The 23,535-nt window shown below is 43.0% G+C and overlaps 1 protein-coding gene across 1 annotated transcript in view; it reads left to right on the forward strand.

Moving 5' to 3' along the window:
• The window catches only part of LOC126482087 (probable G-protein coupled receptor 139), a 52,538-nt gene that overhangs the window by 20,551 nt on the left and 8,452 nt on the right, over positions 1 to 23,535 (forward strand). The window contains exon 3 of the mRNA XM_050106063.1: positions 5,581 to 5,766. Coding sequence (XP_049962020.1) covers positions 5,581 to 5,766 — 186 coding nt within the window. The remainder of the gene's footprint in view (positions 1 to 5,580; positions 5,767 to 23,535) is intronic.

Below are 23,535 nucleotides of genomic sequence, written 5' to 3' on the forward strand. Positions count from 1 at the left end.
TAATTCAGTTTATTCCGCTAAAGAAAACATTCGACAAGCAATGATAAAATTATTATAGTAAAACCTTGGCACAGACGATAAAATGGTATGGGGCAAGATTCTAATAACCACGTAAATGAAACAATGACAATTGTGAAGGTGTAATTTGATTGTTATGATGTTAGTAGAAAAGACAAATAGTACTAAACAAGGGAAAACGTTGAACCTGTGGTCAGAGCTGAAAGCGAGCTGGTCATGCATTCTGAATGCAAGTCTTCGAAGTGAAGCTTGAAATTACATAAAACGGTTTTAATGTCTCTACGCTTTCTGTCGTGGTCATGGTCAATCTCACCATAGGAAACTATAGGTAAAGGCTTAAGTAGCTGTAGAATCTCGGCGCACCAGTTCTGACAGTGGACCCTGGCAGTGAAGACACTCACCGAAGAACCAGTAAGAAGTAGTTTTAAACGCTCTCTCCAAACAAGTAATTTTGTATCGACTGTTCACTAAAAGGAAAACTCATATTTCTGCATTTACGCTCTTTGCTCTCTTCGGATTGGCTGGGACAAACCTTCCGGGCGCCGTCAGGTAAAAATGTTCCTAAAAAAACTCTTCTCCCCTTCCCTGGGCTACTCTGTAGCTGGTAATGCACGTACTACCGTTTAATACCGAAAAATGGCATCCCAGTCTCTTTCCATCTCTCTCTGTGGGCATTGAGGTAGGTCCTCATTGGCACAGTCGAGTTTCTCTTTGTAACCTCGTAGTTTATTCGTATTAGCCAATCCCAGCAGTTCTCATTTTGGAGAAACATTTGTTTTTGTAAAGTCAACGTCCAGCAGCATCTCATACCTTCAGGACATCCCAAACCTGCAGGTCCCCTTTCAATTTTCGAGTAACGTCTATACTATCTGGCACTTTACGCGGAAAACACAACTTTCTACGTTTTGTACACAATACTGCCTTCTAGGACTTCGCTAAAAATGGCGTTCCTTTTCATTCCACTTCTAGGTTGTAAAAGCGGTCACATCTGGAGACCTTACGCCATAGGGGATCTTATCTGTGTTTGTCTGCAGTGGCACTACAAAAGATTGTCCGCCGCCGCAGAGTCATTAACCGTACACCTCCTGGTACTCTCTTCCGAGATATTCTCCAGCGGTGTTGGCCTAAGTGATTCCACGACTCTGTCACCTCATCCCAATCTGTTTTCAACGTCCTCTTATTTAAATAAGGCATGCAAATTCGAATAGAAAGTTAACAAACAGTTAAGTAAGCTTTATCATTAGTACTTTTATGCATCAAATTTCTCGGTATTAATTAATTATTCCGATCGAAGGAACTTTACGTTATGATTTTACATATGTTGCGGGACTGTTTCCGTAAAAATGATAATGTAACACTACCACCTGACCAGTGTCAGATGGTTCACCTGTGTCCATGTTCATGTCGTTTCTCAGCTAATGCTGAATCACGGTTTTCCATTCCACCTATCAACACTGTTTAGTGATTTACTTATGACGCTTACGCTAGAAGTAAATAGGTCACGTGAAGCTGTTATTCACACTCTTCGAATGCCGCGGTGCACACAAGGAAGTAGGTCTGTACTCGACAGCGGGTTGAATGGGACTGAAGGAATCTCTTAACAGAAGATGTCTACTAATGGAGATTGTGTAGTAAACATGGCAATGGAATACAATTAGCAAGCCAAATGAGATGTAGCTTTAAAGGGTTGCAGTTCAAATTCACATTTCGCCTTTTTAAATGGTATTTCTGTGGGTTTTCTAAATTACTTCTGGTTAATACGAAGAAGCGAATGAGGTGGCACAGTGATAAAGCAATGGATTTGCATTTGGGGGACAGCGGTTCAATTCCTTACCCCACCATTCAGATTTATTTTAGTCCTGGTTCCCCTAAATCATTTAAGATGAATCCGGGATGGTTCTTTTGCAAGCGACACAGCCTATTTCCCTTCCCACCCCTCCCCAATCTCAAGCTGTGCTTCATCTCTATGACCTCATCGTCAATGGGACATTAAACCCTCGTTCTTATAAAAAATAAAAAACTGATAAAAGAACAGCTATAGTTCCTTCAGAAATGCTACAGCCAATCGCTTCACTCTTCCGTTTGTCATTCCTCTAATCATGCAGATATTGCTGGGACAGTAAGCTCTAGTGACAAAGAAAAGGAGAGGAGAGATAGATAGGGAAAAGTCCCCATACCTTTGACGGATGGGAAACTCTTTGGGAAGGTCATGTTTAAAATACATATTTTCCTGAACCTTCGCAGGAGAGCTTCTGTAAAGTTTGGAAGGTAGGCGACGAGGTACTGGCAGAAGTAAAGCTGTGAGGACGGGGCGTGAGTCGTGCTTGGGTAGCTCAGTCGGTAGAGCACTTGCCCGCGGAAGGCAGAGGTCCCGAGTCCGAGTCTCCGTCCGGCACACAGTTTTAATCTGCCAGGAAGTCTCACATATTTTCCTCATAACATGAACGTACCTCACTTCACGAGTAGCAGTCGAGCAGTGGAATGATATGTAATGATTGCGTGTGACTTGAGTTAGGTACTTGTCGTTTATTATTGTGATGGCAGAACCCACAGTAATATAACCACCGTACACCAGCTTCAATAGCGTTCTCATCCAATAGGGTTCTTATGCAATGAACGGATCACCACCATCAATAAGATCCAGTTTACTCTGTTAAATCTGTGTGGACACAGTTGGAATCTTCTGCTTTTAGTAATCTAGTATAGGCGCAAGCAAAGAAGGTACTTTACTTTTAGTCGATATTGATGCGTAATTAGGCGCTTGGGAACCGTATGTCATTTTCCGTCTAAATTTGGGTTGAGTGCCACCATCAACTGGTGGAGCACCAGGAGATCAGTAGAAGAACGTAGATAAGATACACTACTGGCCATTAAAATTGCTACACCAAGAAGAAATGCAGATGATAGACGGGTATTCATTGGACAAATATATTATACTAGAACTGACATGTGATTACATTTTCACGCAATTTGGGTGCATAGATCCTGAGAAATCAATACCCAGAACAACCACCTCTGGTCGTAATAACGGCCTTGATACGCCTGGGCATTGAGTCAAACAGAGCTTGGATGGTGTGTACAGGTACAGCTAGCTGCCCATGCAGCTTCAACAGGATACCACAGTTTATCAAGAGTAGTGACTGGCGTATTGTGGCGAGCCAGTTGCTCGACCACCATTGACCAGACGTTTTCAATTGGTGAGAGATCTGGAGAATGTGCTGGCCAGGGCAACAGTCGAACATTTTCTGTATCCAGAAAGGCCCGTACAGGACCTGCAACAGGCAGTCGTGCATTATCCTGCTGAAATGAAGGTTTTCGCAGGGATCTAATGATGGGTAGAGCCATGGGTCGTAACACATCTGAAATGTAACGTCCACTGTTCAAAGTGCCGTCAATGCGAACAAGAGGTGACCGAGACGTGTAACCAATGGCACCCCATACCATCACGCCGGCTGATACGCCAGTATGGCGATGGCGAATACACGCTTCCAATGTGCGTTCACCGCGATGTCGCCAAACACGGATGCGACCATCATGATTCTGTAAACAGAACCTGGATTCGTCTGAAAAAATCACGTTTTGCCATTCATACACCCAGATTCGTCGTTGAGTACACCATCGCAGGGGCTCCTGTCTGTGATGCAGCGTCAGGGGTAACCGCAGCCACGGTCTCCGAGCTGATAGTCCATGCTGCTGCAAACGACGTCAAACTGTTCGTGCAGATGGTTGTTGTCTTGCAAACGTCCCCATCTGGTGACTCAGAGATCGAGACGTGGCTGCACGATCCGTTACAGTCATGCGGATAAGATGCCTGTCGTCTCGACCGCTAGTGATACGAGGCCGTTGGGATCCAGCACGGCGTTCCGTATTACCCTCCTGAACCCACCGATTCCATATTCTGCTAACAGTCATAGGATCTCGACCAACGCGAACAGCAATGTCGCTATACGACAAACCGCATTGTCGATAGGCTACAATCCGACCTTTATCAAAGTCGGAAACGTGATGGTACGCATTTCTCCTCCTTACACGAGGCATCACAACAACGTTTCACCAGGCAACGCCGGTCAACTGCTGTTTGTGTATGAGAAATCGGTTGGAAGCTTTCCTCATGTCAGCTCGTTGTAGGTGTCGCCACCAGCGCCAATCTTGTGTGAATGTTCTGAAAAGCTAATCATTTGCATATCACAGCATCTTCTTCCTGTCGGTTAAATTTCGCGTCTGTAGCACGTTATCTTCGTGGTGTAGCAATTTTAATGGCCAGTAGTGTACATCGGCAGATGAAGATACATTAGCCGATCAAAAGTATCCGGACACCAATATATAATGCGGAACTGACCACTAGACGTCACGAGATGAGGACTCAGTGATACAGTAGAAGGGAATAGGGTATTGTTTTCTCAGCAGAGAAGCAGTAATAGCAGAATGGGTCGGTCAGGAGAGCTCAGTGACTTTGAGATGGGCTAGTCACTGGATGAGACCTGAGTAATGAATCTATCAGGGGCACATCAGTCCTTCTGAAGCTGCCCATGTTGAGTACTGGTGCCGTGACTATGAAGTCGAAACACGAAGAAAAAACCACAGCCAAACCAAGCCCGGGCAGACGGCATCTACTGCAAACAGGGACCTTTGACCACTGCAGAGGGTGGCTTTATAAAGTTAATCGAAATTAGCGGAAGGAATTACTCGTGAGTTCCAAAGTGCGAATAGCAGTCTAGCGAGCACAATGACTATGCGTCAGGGGTTAAAGTGAATGGGGTCCAATGGTCCTCAAAAGCCACACACTTATGTTGTCAATGCTGCACGACACTTGATGTGGTATAGAGCGACGCCATTGGCAGTGGATGACTGGGAACGAGTGATTTGCAGTGATGAACCACGTTATACCATTTGGCAATCCAATGGAGGGGTTTGGGTTTGGCGAGTGCCTGGAGAACGTTACTTGCCATAACATGTAGTACCTACAGTGAAGTATGGAGGAAATGGTGATATTGTACGGGGACTTTTTTGTGTTTATGGTGTGGTCCCCTTATTGCATTTTAGAAAATGCTAAATGTGGAAGGATAGAGATATGTTTTACTGTGTGGTTTAGTTTGGAGGCCATAATTGTACCAGCATGGCAATGCGCTCTGTCATGAAGCAGCATCTGTGAGGCAGAGGTTTGTGGAGAACAGCATTCCTACATTGGACTGGCCTGCCCAGTGTCCCAACTTGAACCCAATGGAACACCTGCGTGATGGGTTAGAACGTCGACTTCGTTCCTGACACCAATGTTCAAAATCACTACCTTCTCCAGTTTCGTCTCTTGAGAATGAATGGGCTGCCATTCCCCCACAGACATTCAGACACCTCATTGAAAGTGTCCTCAGCAGTGTTCAAGCCTTCATAAAGGCACACTCCTTATTAATGTCCACTAACAGGTGTCCAGATACTTTTCATCAGATTGTGTACGTTGTCACGCAGTAGATGCACGCTCAAGGATGCGTCTGCATCGCTTGCACAGCCATTGTATCGAGCTTTCTTGTTAATGCACTGACTGTTCACGTTCCTTTGTTTCCACAGACAGAAGATGGGCTTATGGACATGGTGTCGTCGGATTTCGGCAAGCACCCCACGTACCACTCGGTGTTCTACTGGTTCTCGTCCGTCATGTTCGTGCTACTGCCCGTGGTGCTGCTCGCCATCTTCAACTCGTTCCTCGTCATGGCCGTGCACCGCAGCCGCCGCCAGCGCAACCGGATGACGCAGGTAACTGCGCAACACTACGCGACCTTAATGAGGGCGGCTGTACGTCAGCTGCGCCTAGCAATAGAATCACTGTATGACCTATTGTTTGCTTTGTGTGTCTAGCGTAGAATATATACAGGGTGAGTCAACTTACTATTGTCACCAAGAATAATTCCGAAAGTATGATAGGAGCTGAGAAGTTTGTGGCACAAAAGTTGCACATGGGACAACTGGGACGTTAATATGAAGTTGGTTTTTTGTTGCTAGGTGGGATCGCATCAGAGATATGAAGGTCAGCTTTTTTTTTTTTTTTTTAATGGGATGCTATAGTTTGATACTCATTTTCTGATAGTGGCTATTGAGACGAATCTAGTCATGTGTAACAGTAAGGTCTTTGAAGATCAATGAAGGTCAGAAAGGTTGCATGAACGTCCATTTACAGAAGGTGTTCAAGGTGATGACCATCGGTATCAATGCAGTGCTCCAATTTTCTTACTGTGTGGCTGGTCCCGGCGGAGGTTCGAGTCCTCCCTCGGGCATGGGTGTGTGTGTTTGTCCTTTGGATAATTTAGGTGTAAGCTTAGGGACTGATAACCTTAGCAGTTAAGTCCCATAGGATTTCACACACATTTGAACAATCTTCTTATCATGGATTGAACAGTGTTTCTTATCACATCAGCACTTATATAAGCACATGGTCTGACAATTCTCTCTCGAATATCTTCAGGTGTAGTTGGAACATCTTTATAAACAATCTATTTTACGAATCCCCACAAGAAAAAATCCAGAGCCGTCAAGTCGGGCGAACGAGCCGGCCACGACACATCTCCTCCGCGTCAAATCCATGGATTTGGGAATTGTCTCTGCAAAGTTGTCTAACGTTTCTTGCAGGAATGTGGTGTACTTCCTACCATTAAGATTTCCTTCGATGAAATAGGCGCCTATAATTCTGTCCTCCAGAATCCCACACCACACATTCATCGACCTCAGTTTCTGATGTGCAGCTTGCCGCAGCCAACATCGGAAACTACAAGGATTAATTATGAAGTTTCAATTATCATCTAGAAATATCGTAGGCTGTACATACACAAAGGCTCTGGAGGGTATTTCAGGACTCAAACATCAATTACATTTTAATAGTGGCTGTCCTAAATTTGTGTAATGGTTTAATATCAAAAACATAAATTGGTAACAGACACTCTCGAATAGTTTGTATCAAGGCAGTAGTGTGCAATCTACTTTGTTTAAAATTTGTGTAGCTAAAGTACTAAATCAGTGGAAAAGGAAATGCAGAAGAATGCGTGAAACCTGCTTGTGAACACTGTAATTTATGGACGATCAGGTACTATAGGACATGTATGAATGAACTTAACATCCAGAAAACAAAATATCTTCCAGTAGGAGCAGAATTATCCTGTATCCAACTTGATACAGAGGAACTTGCAGCTTGCAGTAGTTCCACATATCTAGGAGTAGAATTTGAACTTTTTTGAGTCATCAGTCTTCTGACTGGTTTGATGTGGCCCGCAACGAATTCATCTTCTGCGCCACAGTGCAAACCTTTTCGTCTCAGATTAGCACTTGCAATCTGTTTTCTCGATTATTTGCTGGATGTGTTCCAATGTCTGTCTTCCCCTACAGTTTTCACCCTCTACGGCTCCATCTAGTACCGCAGAAGTTACTCGCTGATATGACACATGTTTTGTCATCCTGTCCCTTCTTTTTGTCCCTGTTCCCCATACATTCCTTTCCTCACCGATTCTGAGGAGAACCTCCTTATACCTTGCCTTATCAGTCCACCTAATTTTCAACATTCTCCTGTAGCACCATATTTCGAATGTTACGATCCTCTTTGTTCTTGTTTTCCCACTACATTACAATGCTGTGCTCCAAACGTACATTCTCAGGAACTTGTTTCTCAAATTAAGGCCTATGTTTAATACTAGCAGACTTCTCATGGCCAGGAATGCCCTTTTTGCCGTCGCTAGTCTGCTTTTAACGTTCTACTTGCACTGTCCGTCATGGGTTTTTTTGCTTGCTACGTAGCAGAATTCCTTAACTTCATCTACCTCGTGATCAACAAACTTGATGTTAAGTTTCTCGCTGATCTCATTTCTGCTACTTCTCATTACTCTTTCCTTTCTTCGATTTACTCTCAATCCATATTCTGTACTCATTATACTGTTCATTCCATACAGGAGATCCTGTAATTCTTCCTCGCTTTCACGAGGATAGCAAAGTTCTAGCCAATCTTATCATTGATATCCTTTCATCCTGAATTTTAATCCCACTCTTGAACCTTTCTTTTACTTCCATCATTTCTTCTTCGATGTATAGATTGAAGTGTAGGAGCGAAAGACTACATCGCCCTTTATAATCAGTGCACTCATGGTTCTTGTACATATTCTATATTACCCGTCTATCCCTATAGTTTCCCCAGTTTTTTTTCAGGATTTCGAATATCTTACGATATTTTAGATTGTCGAACGCTTTTCTTAGGACGACAAATCCTATGAACGAGTCTTGGTTCTTTCAGTCTTGTTTCCATTGCCACCCACATCAGAGCTGCCTCTCTGGTACGTTTACCTTTCCTAAACCCAAAATGATCCTCATCTAACTCTAGAATTTGATACCAGAGGTGAAGAGATTACAAAAGGAATAACGCATGCTAGAAGGCTGAACCTCTTGTTTAAACGGAATCCTTCGGAACAGTGAATTAGGAAAGAAACGGAAATAGTGTACATTACCTGTGAAACTCTGATTAAAAGTTCAATGTTGTATGAGGTAGAGACATGGAGAACTACGAAGAATAAAAGAGGAGGTTGGAGGTCACGAAAATGGATGTGTCCAGACGATCATCGGGAAAATGCCTAGCGAAGAGATTCGATTACGAATGGGTGTAGAAGGGTGATTAACAGCTGACATTGAACAGAAACAATTAATATGGTATGGTCATGTCCAATGTATAGATGAATCCTGTGGATACCACCGTAGGGCAGAATACGTGAAATGACTCCGTCTTCAGGCCACAAGTGGCCCATCTGGACGATCCGACCGCCGTGTCATCCTCAGCTGAGGATGCAGATAGGAGGGGCGTGTTGTCAGCACACTACTCTCCCGGTCGTTATGATGGTTTTCTTTGACCAGAGCCGCTACTATTCAGTCGAGTAGCTCCTCAATTGGCATCCCGAGGCTGAGTGCACCCCGAAAAATGGCGGCCGGGTTGGTCACCCATCCAAGTGCCGGCCACGCCAGACAGTGCTTAACTTCGGTGATCTGACGGGAACTGGTGTATCCACTGCGGCACGGCCGTTGTCAGAATACGTGGAAGGCAGAGGAAAATTTGAAAGAGAGAAATGTAAAAGCAGTGAGATTCATCTCTGCAGTCCCGATCTGCAATGGAATCCCAGCACCACAGCACGGCCGCATGGCGCTAGAGGGTCCAAGGCGGAATAGCGCAACCCCCTGATAAGTCGAAGTATCTTGCGGGAATTCGCTTTCTGCATTTGAAGGAAGACAACGCCGCAACAATCCCTGGTGAGTAGGCAGAGCCATGCAACAACAAAGCGCCACTGAAGATCCAAAGAAACAGGTACACCTTCCTAGTATCGTGTAGGGCCCCGCGAGCACGCAGAAATGCCGAAACACGACGTGGCTTGGACTCGACTGATGTCTTGAGTAGTATTGGAGGGAACTGACACTATGAAACCAGCAGGGCTGTCCATAAATCCGTAACAGTACAAGGGGGGGTGGGGGGGGGTGGGGGGGGTGGGGGGGGGGGGGAGTGGAGATTCTTCTGAACATCACGTTGCAAGTCATCCCACATATGTCCCATAATGTTTATGTCTAGGGAGTTTGGTGGACAGCGGAAGTGTTTAAACTCAGAAGAGTGTTCCTGGAGCCACTCTGTAGCAATTCCGGACGGGTGGGATGTCGCATTGTCCTGCTGGAGCTGCCCAAGTCCGTCGGAATGCACAATGAACACGAATGGATGCAGATGACCAGACGGGAGGCTTACATACGTGTCACCAGTCGCAGTCGTATCTAGGCGTATGAGGAGACCCATTTCACTCCAACTGCACACGCCACACACAATTACAGAGCATTCGCCAGCTTGAACATGCAGGGTCCATGGATTCATGAGGTTGTCTCCATACCCGCACACGTCCATCCGCTCGATACAATTTGAAACGAGACTCGTCCGAGCAGGCAACATGTTTCCAGTCATCACCAGTCCAATGTCGGTGTTGACGAGCCCAGACGAGGCGTAAAGCTTTCTGTCGTGCAGTCATCAGCTCCGAAAGCCCGTATCGACGATGATGTTTCGTTGAATGGTTTTGCACGCTGACTCTTATTGATGGCCCAGTTTGAAATCTGCAGCAATTTACGGAAGGGTTACGCGTTGAACGAATCTCAGTCGTCGTTGGTCCCGTTCTTGCAGTATCTTTTTCTGGCTGCAAGCGATATCTGAGATTTCAAGTTTTGCAGGATTCCTGATATTCACAGTACAGTCGTGAAACGATCGTACGAGAAAATCCCTACTTCATCGCTGCCTCGGAGACGCTGTGTCCCATCTCTCGTGCGCCGACTATAACACCACGTTCAAACTCCCTCAAATCTTGATAACCCGCCATTGTAGCAGCAGTAACCGATCTAAGAAATACGCCGGACACTTGTCTTACATAGGCGTTGCCGACCGCAGCGCCGTATTCTACCTGTTTACATATCTCTGTATTTGAATACGCATGGCTCTTCAGTTTACGATACAATGCTTGGTGGCACAGACGCTTCCAGTGTGGTGAAAAATATCTTAGTGACGCAAAACAAAGTTTAAGACCATGTCTCGGTGAAGAACTGGGGATCGAAGGCTAGCGAATCACAATCGAGGCGATCGTGGAAAAAGTAAAAATCAGCTATGAATCATTTATCAACATGTTGTGCGCTATTTTGAACGTGACTGAAATCGCCACACGCTCGTTTCCACGACTGCTCACGCCGTCTCAAAAATCCGCTGATCCAAGGTTGTACAGCTGTGTCAGGCCAATGACATTTTTAGCTGTCTAATCACGGTGGCCGAGTGGTGGGTATATCACTACGACGCCGAGACAAAGGAGTAAGGGGAGCAATGAAAACGTGTTTATTCCACACCGCTGAAAAAGGCGAAGACCCAAACATCATCGGGCAAGGTAGGGCCGTTTCTGCCATTAGGCAAGGCTAGGCGGCCGCCTAAGGCGGCAAATTTTTAGAGGCGGCAAATTTTTAGCGCCGGCAAAGGGAGTAAAAAATTAATTTCAAATCAAACAGCGAAGAAACTGAGGATAAAGCATGAAAACTGAGTAATGTCCCCAGAAAATGACGACGTCTGGACACCTTAGCTTAATCATTAAAAGTATAACAGGAGATTTGCATTGTTGCGCCGTTGGGTGGTGTGGAGGGGGAGGATATCTGAGAGTCCGGTGGTAGTAAAAAAAAGGGGTGCCATTTTTCTTTTCTCACCTATAACGGCAAATATCTAGCAATGACCCTGGGGCAAGACGATGCTGATTATTTTTCGGGATTTCCATAGTGAGGTATTAAGAGTTCGGTCAAACCGTCTATTAACATGTTGCCGAAATCTCCTGATGATGACAAGGGTCTGTCAAAAAGATGCGACAAGGCAAGAATCTGTCCAATGGGGCGTTCTTGCTCCACGAGAACGACCAAGCTCATTCTGCATAGGACAGTCACACATGCCGCTTCTTGGGATATAATATTTTGCCTCGCCCTCAAAACTGTTCTGACATGGACGAAGAAACCATTGCGTGGCAGGCATTTCCCGAACGACGACGACATGATTTTTGAGGAAAAAACTTTTGCTGGACAGCCAAAATGCAGTCTTCTACAACCAAGGTGTCCGACAACTCATCCATCGTTAGAAAATATGTCGAATTGAGGGTAAATAAATCGGGAAGTACTAACGCCATCAGTAAGTTTCACGGTCGCCGTTTGATTTCTTCGACATCGTAATTAAAACTCCCTGACTAGGTCTTGTACATCTACCGGGTGATCAAATAGTCAGTATAAATTTGAAAACTTAGTAAAACCACGGAATAATGTAGATAGAGAGGTAAAAATTGACACACAAGCTTAGAATGACATGGGGTTTTATTAAAACCAAAAAAATAAAACAAAGTATTGCTAGACGCGTGAAAGATCTGTTGCGCGCGTCGTTTGGTGATGATCGTGTGCTCAGCCGCCACTTTCGTCATGTTTGGCCTCCCAGGTCCCCAGACCTCAGTCCGTGCGATTATTGGCTTTGGGGTTACCTGAAGTCGCAAGTGTATCGTGATCGACCGCCATCTCTAGGGATGCTGAAAGACAACATCTGACACCAATGCCTCACCACAACTCCGGACATGCATTACAGTGCTGTTCACAACATTATTCCTCGACTACAGCTATTGTTGAGGAATGATGGTGGACATATTGAGCATTTCCTGTAAAGAACATCATCTTTGCTTTGTCTTACTTTGTGATGCTAATTATTGCTATTCTGATCAGTTGAAGCGCCATCTATAGGACATTTTTTGAACTTCATATTTTTTGGTTCTAATAAAACCCTACGTCATTCCAAGCATGTGTGTCAATTTTTACCTCTCTATCTACATTATTCCGTGATTTATTCAGTTTTCAAATTTACACTGACTTTTTGATCACCCTGTATTAACCTCGATTTCAGAGCACTTTCCCCATTCTACCATGCTACTTAAATTACTTTTAATTTATTTCGCTGTAAAATTTATTGTATCAGTATTATTTAGTGCTGTAGTCTCCAGTCTGTAGATCGCTTTGATGGAGCTCTTCATGCTACTTTACTCTGTGCAAGCTACCAGAATAAGAAGCTGAAAAAGATCAGTCATATACGACCTCGACGCAAAAGAAACGAGACTGTTCACAGTACTACGAAAGTATTTGTTTTGGTGTGGATACTATCTCCTGTACAGGCAGCACAGAATCTGCCAGTACTCGTCCGCTCGACCCGAGTGGAGTGTCGATTGTAGCTCTATGCGCCTAAGGTTGAGAACTGTGGAGTCCATTAAATGGGTGAGGTGTGCACTACACGTCAGAGACTGCTACCCAGGGAAGTGACTGTGTGTGGGGTGTACACGAGGATTCTTTAGATCAGGTGGCACACTATCCTGTCCAGACAATGATAGCTGTAGGAGACCCGGAAGCATCATCGTAAAATCCAAGGACCCCCTTCCCCCACCTACAGGGGAGAGTAATAAAATCCTAGTGGTTAATTACTGAAGTAATCACAACAAAGTGCCAAAGTTTGAAGCATTCCTACAAAGTAGTGGAGCTCATGTAATACTAGGAATAGAGAGATGTTTAGAACTCAAAATTAATAGCAGTGCGTTTTTTTTAGTTTTTTTTAGGGAAATTAAACGTATATCGAAATGATAAAATGATGGGAAACGGAGGTGATGTATTTGTTGTAGTAGACAAGAAACTGAAATTCAGCAAGGTAGGAACTGAAGCTGCAAGTGAGACTGATTAAGCGAGACTCAGTATCAGGGGTGGATATAAACTGATAAATGTATCCTTCTAGTGACAACCAGACTCATTACGTGAAGTCGAAAACTTTAGAGAAACCCTCGGTTCGCTATTACCCCAAGTTCCCCAACCACACTGCCATCATTAGAAGAGACTTTAAGTATCCAAAAATGAAATGGGAAAATTAGTTTTGTAAGCGGTGGGCGTGACAAGACAGCCTGCGAATCATTACCAGATGCTTTCTCAGAGAACTTCTTAGAGCAGGTTGTTCGGAAGCCCAATTATAATGAAAAATTGATCTAATAGCAACAAATACATCTAACCTCTTTGATGATTTCCAACTAGAATGACCATGAGGCAGTTGTAACAACAAAGATTACCAAAGTACAAAAGGCAACTAAAAGAAGTTGAAAAATTTATGTTTTCAGTGATACACTCGTAGATAAACAGGCAGCAGTGTTATATCTGTATGAGGAACCCGAAACCTTTAGTTCAAGACAAGAGAGCGTAAAGCAATTATGACCCAAGTTTAAAAGAATAGTTGACAGTGCACTGGATGGAATGTAACTGTAGAACAGTTCATGATGGGAGTGACACTCTATAGTATACAGTCACTACAAAGAAAAAAGAGAGACAGAGAAACAGAGACGACTGTATAACAGGCTTAAAACAAATCACAGGCCTATATATAGAGAGATAGTCAATGAAATGCGTTCGGTTGTCAAGAGCGCAATGAGTGAAGCCTTAAACAATTGTAGTAGCAGAATATTATCGAAAGATCCCTCTTAAAAACCGGAGAAATTCTGGTCGTATAAGGAGTATTGCCTCAATTAAATCCTCATGTCACTGAAAAGACGCGTGACACGCAATTTAGTGTCTGTGGAGTGAGAAACAGCTGAAATCGTTAAAACTGAACCGAGTTCCACAAAACGTTGGAATCTCTGTCAAATTCTATACGAAATTGCGATCGAGTTAGCCCCTCTGCTAACCATAATATACCGAAAATCCCTCAAACAGAAAACTTGTTCCAGTGGTTGGAAGAAAGCAATGGTCACATCCATCTACAAGAAGGGCAGCAGAAGTAAAAACCACCGTCCAGTCTCATTGACCTCCATTTGTTGTGGAATCGTAGAACGTATGATGAGCTCAAATGTAAGGAGGTATCCCGAACAGAGTGACTTCCTTCGTGCCATCCAGCATGCATTCGGAACACATCGATCATGTGAAACCCAACTGGCGCCTTGTTCACTTGACAACCTGAAGGCTACGGGTCAAGAAAGTCAGGTAAATGAAGTGTTTTTTGATTTCCGAAAGGCATTTGACTGAGTACCACACATATACTTACTATCGAATCTACGACCATATAGAGTATCAAGCGAGAGTTTTGGATTTATTGACAGGGAAGACACATCATTATCTATAGAATGGAGGGTCTTTAACAGATGCAGAAGTAACTTCAATTGTGCCCCAGGGAAGGGTGTCGGGGCTCTTGTTGATCATGTTGTATTCTAATCACCTTGAAAACAATATTGATAGAAACTTCAGACTTTTCGCAAATGATAATCGTTATCTGTAACGAAATATTGTCTGAAAGCAGCTGCACGAATATTCAGTTATATCTTGATAAGATTTCAAAGTTGTGCAAAGCTTGACCACTTGTTTCAGATGTTCAGATATGTAAAATTTTGCACTTCACAAAACGGAAAAACGTAGTATCATATGGCTATAATATCAATGAGTCACAACTGGAATCGATCAACTCAATCAAATACATGGGTGGAACAGAAAGTGGGGATATCAAGTGGAACGATCACATAAGCTCAGTTGTAGATAAAGCAGGTAGCAGGTTTCGGTTCATTGGTAGAATACAAGGGAAATGCAGTCAGTCTGCGAGGTTGCATACAAACACTCTTGGGACCCACCCTAGACTACTGATTAAGTGTATAGGATCGGTACCTAATAGGACTATCAAGGGGTATTAAACATATACAAAGAAGGGCAGCACGAACGGTCAAAGGTTTGTTTGACCCATGCGAGAGTGTCACAGAGGTGCTACAGTAACTGAAATGGCAGAAGACACACGCAAATTATGCCACGTAAGCACACCTAAAAAGTTTCTAGAACCACCTTTAAGTGACGAATCTAGGAATATCTCTCCCACATTGTAGTTATGCTCTTCAGTCCGAAAACTAGTTTGATGCACCTCTCCATGATACTCTACGCCGTGCAAGCCTCTTCATCTCTGCATAACTACTGCATCGTAACTAAATTCACTTGAACCTGATTTCTGTATTCGTCTCTTGGTTTCCCTCTGCAATTTTTACTCCCCACATTTCCCTCTAATACCAAACTGACAATTCTGCGAGGTCTCATAATGTATTCGTACATCAGCAGCCGACCCCTTCTTTTAGTCAAGTTATCCTATAAATTTTTTCCCTCGAATTCGATTCAGTGCCTCCTCATTAATTATTACATCCACCCATCCAATTTTCAGCATCCTTGTGAGCACCATATTTCAAAAGCTTATGTTATCTTCTTGTCTGAACTACTTATAGTCCAATTTTCACTTCCGTACAGGGCTGCACTCAACACAAATACCTACAGAAAAGATTTCGTAACAAATTGTTCAAATGGCTCTGAGCACTATGGGACTCAACTGCTGTGGTCATAAGTCCCCTAGAACTTAGAACTACTTAAACCTAACTAACCTAAGGACAGCACACAACACCCAGCCATCACGAGGCAGAGAAAATCTCTGACCCCGCCGGGAATCGAACCCGGGAACCCGGGCGTGGGAAGCGAGAACGCTACCGCACGACCACGAGATGCGGGCATTTCGTAACACTTTTCCTCTTTTTTCAGATCTGCATTTTGAGCTATATCCAGTACGGATTTTAAATGCTTTCTACTTCTGTCATTGGTTATTTTGCTACCAAGTGGCAAAACTCATCTATTACGTTTAGCATCTCATTTCCTAATCTAATTCCCTCGGCGCCACTTAATTTAATTCGACAACATTCCATTTTTTTACTTTTGTTGATGATCATATTATGACCTCCTTTCAAGACCTTTTGCTATTCGTTCAACTGTTCTTCGATGTCCTTTGCTGTTTCTCATAATTACAATGTCTTTGGCAAATCTCAAAGTTCCTCCGTGAACTTTAAATCATTGTTCAAATTTTTATTTGGCTTCCTTTGATGATTGCTCAGTGTACAGACTGAACAACATCGAGGATACGCTACAACCCTATCTAGCTCCCTTCTCAATTAAGGCTTCTGTTTCGTGTCCTTCAGCTCTTATAACGGCAGTCAGATTTCTTTACAAGCTGTTCATAAGCTTTCGCTTCCTGTATTTAACTTTGCTCCTTTAGAATTTAAAAGAGTGTATTCCAATCAGTGTTGTCAAAAGCTTCGTCTGTCTCTACAAATGCTGTAAACGTAGGTTTCCCTCTCTTGTACCTATCTTCTAACAAAAGTCGCAGGGGCAGTAATGCTTCAAGTGTTTGTACATGCCTCCGGAAGCCAAACAGATCTTCAACGAAGTCGGTTTCCACCAGTTTTTTCGTTCTTCTGTAAATAATTTGTGTCAATATTTTGCACCATCAATTGTTAAACTTACAACACCTGCTTTCTTTGTAATTGGTACTGTCACATTCTTTTTGAAGTCTGAGGGTTTTTCGCCTGTCTCATATATCTTGCACACCAGATGGAACAGTTATGTTATGGTTGGTTCTCCTAGGGATATCAATAATTCTGATGGATTGTCATCGATACTAGGGGTCTTGTTTTCACTTAGACCTTTCAGAGCTCCTTCTAGTACTTCACGCAATATTATATCTCCCATCTCATCTTCACCGGCTGTCTGTTTTCTTCTGTTAATATTGCCTTCACGTTCATTTTCGCTGGTATCGCTACCGTAAGGATTGCGAACTCAAGATTAGTCTAATTACAAAACGCGCAGAGGTATTGAAGCAATTATTCTTGCCGCGCTCCATATTTGAATAGAACTGGAAGACGGTCTAGTAACTGGTACCCTTTGGCCATAGGCCTGCTTTACAGTGGTTTGTATAGATGTAGATGTAGTCAAGCTCACATTAAGCTGTAACTTAATTCAGATCTGCAAAACTGAAGGCGTAATTACAAGCATAATATTCCAGGTACAGAATGTTAAAAAAGTGTTCTATATTTTGAGAGGAGATATGAACCAAAACAAATATCCAGTAAACACGAGCCCTATATTGCAGAACTTAAGAGGTATACATACTTGTTCATCTTCGGTACTGTGAAACACGTTTGTCTACTGCATGCTCTTTGCTATTAAGAACGACCTACAGAATGCAGTAAAAAAATGAGGACGCCTGGATCCAACATGCTATAAATATCTCTTAGTGCTCTTACTGTAAAACATTCATGGTTTCCGGCGGGTGCAGTGCATACGTTAGCTCTAATGGAAGGAGTCTGTGTTTTGATAAGTTTGTGAAACGTGTTTACATTACGGTATTATCTTTGTCCTTGCCAGCATAATAGAAGCGTAATATTCCACACCATACTGAGCACCTCCTTTAGCAGTGGCTCTCAAGTGCAGTTCGTGTGTAATAGCAACCAAATTACATTATACGCTCTGGTTCTAGGCGCTCCAGTCCGGAGCCGCGCTGCTGCTACGGTCGCAGGTTCGAATCCTGCCTCGGGCATGGGTGTGTGTGATGTCCTTAGGTTAGTTAGGTTTAAGTAGTTCTAAGTTCTAGGGGACTGATGACCACAGCAGTTGAGTCCCATAGTGCTCAGAGCCATTTGAACCATTTTTATACGCTCTGGTGTTTTGCTTGCTGCATTCTATAGGTGGCAGTAGAAGAGATTTATTTCACTCTAGCGACGATGCACAAGTGCTCACAGCTTTTTACTGGACTTTTTTTCATGTTTTGGTCCATACTCAAGATATAGAATACTTTTGTTTAATACACTGTATTTCAGAAGAGGTTTCGTAATAATATCAAACTATGTTCAAACAAGGCAATAGTATGTTAAGGAACATATTCTCTTAACATTTGTGCATCCACATTAGAAATAGTTTGAGATAAAGGGAGTGAATGAAACTTGTTAACTTCCTAGAGTCCTGATCTTCCTGTAAGGAATGGGGTACCTATATAGTTGAGAGCAGGCTATCGTATAGCGGAAGTAATGGAGGAAAAACCCTGCAGTCAAGTTGGAAAATTTGGAAATTTGTGGTAAGATCCTATGGGACCAAACTGCTGAGGTCATCAGTCCCTAAGTTTACTCACTGCTTAACCTAACTTAAACTAAATTACGCTAAGGACAACACACACACCCAGGCCCGAGGAAGGACTCGAACCTCCGACATGGAGCGGCTGCGCAATCCGTGACATGGCGCCTCTAACCGCGCGGCCACTCCGCGCGGCCTTGCGGTCAAGTTCTTAGTGGAAAGTGTTTATGTGAAATCAGAGGCTTTGTAAAACTTAACTTACCAGTATCGTGCTGCCATTATCAGAGACTCGGATAATCAATTTCGCACACGTGTACAGCCAGCAGCCGATGTGTGTGCAGTCATTAACGGCGATGTACCGTGCGTGATTGAACAGCTGCGTAGCCGTTGGCTGTTGACAACCCGGAGCCCTGCACCGCGCACGCCCTGCCTCTCGTGCAGTGTTTCTGCTTCGGCGCTGGGGTACTACTAGAGTCGTTATGACAGTTGCACTGCAACAAAACCACGGTTCGGTAATTTTGCTTCACTACATAAGTGACGTAATAAACCGTAGGATTACCGGCAGCATTGGTAGAACTGGTAGGGAAAGAAACATAAATAAATGTGCGGATTTGTTTTGCACGTAATTAGAAACACACCTCATTCGGTATTAGTCCATTGTGTATTTTTATATCGTTGCAGAATATAAAATGCATTTTGTGAGTAATAAAAAGTAGTTTATCACGTAACTTTTGCACTTTCATGCAACGAAAGCAGTTACTTTTGATGCTAGTACCTTTTGCATGCAGAAACATTAAAATATGTACGCAATTATTTTTGATATCTTGTACTCAACAGAACGTTCTTCATCACGATCAAAGGCAAGAGTGTCCTGTTACTATCGATAGATGCGAAAGTCGTTTATGAATAACAGAAACATGTCTGATATAGATTCGTCGAAGTATTGAAGCGATGTTTGATGTATTTTTGTTTTATTTTTTCTACAGCATCCCTCTGTTTCACATTACAAATCTACAATTTTCTAATAAAAACTGAATTAAACATCGACAATTTCAGTTTTGCTGTAAATACTGTTTACTCTTACGCATCAGAGAGGACAACGACTATGTAAGACAAAAATGTTCCTCACGTTACCCGGCCCATTATACTATCCTCACTCAGTTTCTAGATGGCTCTCTGCTTCCGGTTTTTAGGGCAATCTAAGACACTGATCGCATATGTAAAGAAAGCGATCGTTACGAGTTAACGCCCGATAAGTACGCCACACGCATAACATACAAGTGATGCGGGTACGACCTTAACTGAGTAAAGCTACTAGGAAACCCACCGTAGTCCACACTTGCTTATGGTAGTCTAAGGTAGCCTACGGTAGTTTTACAATTCTATTTGTGATCAATGCTGAAACACTGCATAGATAACTACTTGTAAATACGAAATAAGAAAATAAAGCTTAAGAAAATACCAATGATGGTGTAATGGTACCATTTGGAGAATGTAGCGAAACTGATTATTACACAGTCTCGCTATACCTATAGCTAAACCCTGAAAGCGGAGGGTGCTTAACATGGCTCAGTCACTTTCATCTTTTCCTATTACAGTCGCTATTAGTTTACGTGAAGAACCGTTGTTGGTAAAATGCTTTGTGGGCTCGTATCTTTCCAGTTTTACTTTCATGAGCTTTCGCGAGACGTAGAAGGAAATAATATATTGGTTGACTCTTGTAGAAAAGTATGCTCTCAGAACTTTAACAGTAATCCACACAGTGATGCAGAACACATCTCTCGCAGTGTCTGGAGTTGAGTGAGCATTACTGTGGCATTTTCGGCTTACTAAATGAACCTGCAACGTAACACACTGCTGCTCTTTCGAACTTCTCTATTCCCTCTATCAGTCCTACCTGTTACGGACCTCAATGTTCAGCTATTGGGCGAACGAGGGTTTTGTAAGCTACCTCCTTTATGGCTTCGCTACACTCCTTGATGATTTTTCCAGTGAATGCGAGTCTTACCTACCATTAGTTTCAGATTGGTTCAAATGGTTCAAATAGCTCTGAGCACTATGGGACTTAACATCTATGGTCATCAGTCCCCTAGAACTTAGAACTACTTAAACCTAACTAACCTAAGGACATCACACAACACCCAGTCATCACGAGGCAGAGATTAGTTTCAGAGGTCGTTCCAGTTTAAATCTCTCTGTACACATGCTTCTAGATATTTTATGGGTTCCACTGCTCCCACTGATTGTTTTGTAATTGCATTACATTAATCGTTCTTTCTGCCTATTTATGCACAGTACGTTAAATTTGTTTATGTTCGAGATCAACTGACAATAACTGCACCAAGCGTCGATCCTCCGCAGTTCTTCCTGCATTGCGCTACAACTTTCTTGCGTTGCGACATTTTTGTATACGACATCATCATCTGTGAAAATCCTCACTGATCTTACGTTATCCACTAGAATATTTATATATATGAGGGTTGTTTGATAAGTATTGTAAAAAATCGTTTCGAAAACAACTTACCTTACTTCTCGATATAGTCTCCTTTGAGGAACATACACATGGTCCAGCGATTCTCCAGCTCTTTCATCCCGCCGGAAATACATATTCATTCAAACTCTGCAAATTTCTCGTTGCCTGCAACTATCACTTCCTCATTTGACGAAAATTTCTTCCCAGAAAACCAATGTTTCAAGTTAGCAAGCAGGAAGATGTCACTTAGGGCTAAGTTTGTTGAAAATCGTGGGTGAAGAACTAATTCAGAGCCCAGTTCTTACACTTTTGCCATTGTGATCGCTGGTCTGTGGTATGGTGCTTTATCCTAGTAAAAGAACACTTTTTTGCCGATCAACCTTGGATTTTTTACCAGCAAACTCAAGTTTCAAACGATCCAACAACGAAGCGTAATAGGGTACAGTTGCGGTTCTGCCTTTTTCCAAGTAATCTATGAGGTTACTTCTTGGGAACTCTAAAAAACGGTGGCCACTACCTTACCAGCAGACAAAAGGATATTTACCCACTTTCATCAGCCTTTAGCCATTGTTTTGACTGCCGTTTTGACTTGAGTGTGTTGTGATGGACCCAAGTTTCGTCAACAGTTATAAATCCGCGCAAAAATCTTGCTGACTGCGATTAAACGACGCCAGACAATGTCTTAAAATGTTGTACCCGATGCGTTCATGCCCAACTGTGAGTAATCGCGGCACCCATCTCGCACACAGCTTCTACATAGTCAATTCTCCGTGCAGGATGTTATACACTCGCTCAGTTGAGATTTATACAGTCTCAGAAATCTAATGAATTTTTATTCGGCCGCCTTACACTACGACATCACGAATTTTGTCAGTGGGGTTCCTTTATGGTAACCTCAATTGGACGGCAAGAGGGCCCTTCGTCTTCGGAGCTTGTCCGACCACGTTCGAATTCAGTAATCCAAAAGTAAATGGTCTTCAGTGATGGTGCAAATTCCGCGTAAGGTTCGTCCAGTTCTGTTTTGACCTGTGCGACAGTCCAACCATTCAAATGCAAATGTTTACTAATATCACGAAACTAGGTTTCCTCAATTTTCAGTCGCAGTCGATACACTGACAAATTCAAATGGTTCAAAAGGCTCTGAGCACTATGGGACTTAACATCTGAGGTCATCAGTCCCCTAGAACTTAGAACTACTTAAACCTAACTAACCTAAGGACATCACACACATCCATGCCCAAGGCAGGATTCGAACCTGCGACCGTAGCGGCCGCGCGGTTCCAGACTGTAGCGCCTAGAACCGCTCGGCCACACCGGCCGGCCTGACAAATTCAGACAGGTATCAACAGCAGACTGTACACTATACATTGTTGGAGTTATTTATACGATCCTTATAATAATCAAGCTTACCAATCATAAAGGCGCAACGGAAATGTTCCATTCCTTCATAGAAATTTATCACACTTGTCAAACCACCCTCGTATTCAGAAACGTAATAGTCTTATAACACTCCCTCGGGGCACACCTGAAATTAATTTTATGTTTCAAGATTCTTCTCCGTTGAGGGTGAGCTAATGTGTCCTATTTGTTAGAAATTCCTCAGTACAATCATGCGGGCATGCGAAACTGTACAGAACGCCTTCCGGGAGTGAAGGAACACAGCATCAACCTAGGCGCCGATATCTACTGCTTTCTGGGTGTCGTCGACGAACAGAACAAGCTGGGTTTCAAACAATAGTTGTTTTTGGAACTCATGTTGGTTCATACAAAGGAAACAAGTAGAGCTAACAGAGAAAACCAAGCAGTTATTCTTACCTGCTTAAGAAGGCCTGCGCACGAAGGCGACAACAATTTCCACAATCATATTTTAAGGCAAGCCCATGCAGGAAAGCTTAGGAGGTACTAGCCTATGTAAAATCAATCAATGTGTGAAAGCAGATAGTGCGTTGCTGATCGGCATAGCATAAAAATGGCCCACCCGACTACCCCAGCCCGCTGTCCTGAGCGTTGCCGAATGGCTCAAATTCTTCTCCTGCAGCAGATTTCATCCGCTTTGGAGTCACACTTGACGACAGTAATGATGGTCTAGCGTCACTAAAACTAAGGACAGGAGAGGTAGCACAATTCTCCATAAATAAGAGTCGACTGTGAACTAAATTAAACAGATATAGTGTTCACAGATACCCAAGAGTTCATTTACAAGAAAACTCACACATATAGTTAATTACACAGCAATGCAGTGAGTGACAAAAATGCCTTTATCTGTATAACTAAAAGACTAAAATGGTCACCTGGTCCCAGTTGCAGGTTCCCTAACTAACGGCTTACAAGGGCAACAAAACTTTTCAGTCTGCCGTATAATTACTGACCGAATTTTAAATTAAGAGCAATTATCTTCCAGTAAAGCTTCAACACAATAAGTCAAATATTACAGTTGTGTATATAGCTTGAGGCAGTGTAACTCACTCTGATAATTCCACAGACTATATTAATCCATTATTTGAAAATGAGAGCACTTTGCGACTTCCAACAAGTTTTACACATAATTTCAAACGTTTCAA

The sequence above is a fragment of the Schistocerca serialis genome, chromosome 5 (assembly GCF_023864345.2).
Source record: "Schistocerca serialis cubense isolate TAMUIC-IGC-003099 chromosome 5, iqSchSeri2.2, whole genome shotgun sequence".
NCBI lineage: Eukaryota > Metazoa > Arthropoda > Insecta > Orthoptera > Acrididae > Schistocerca > Schistocerca serialis.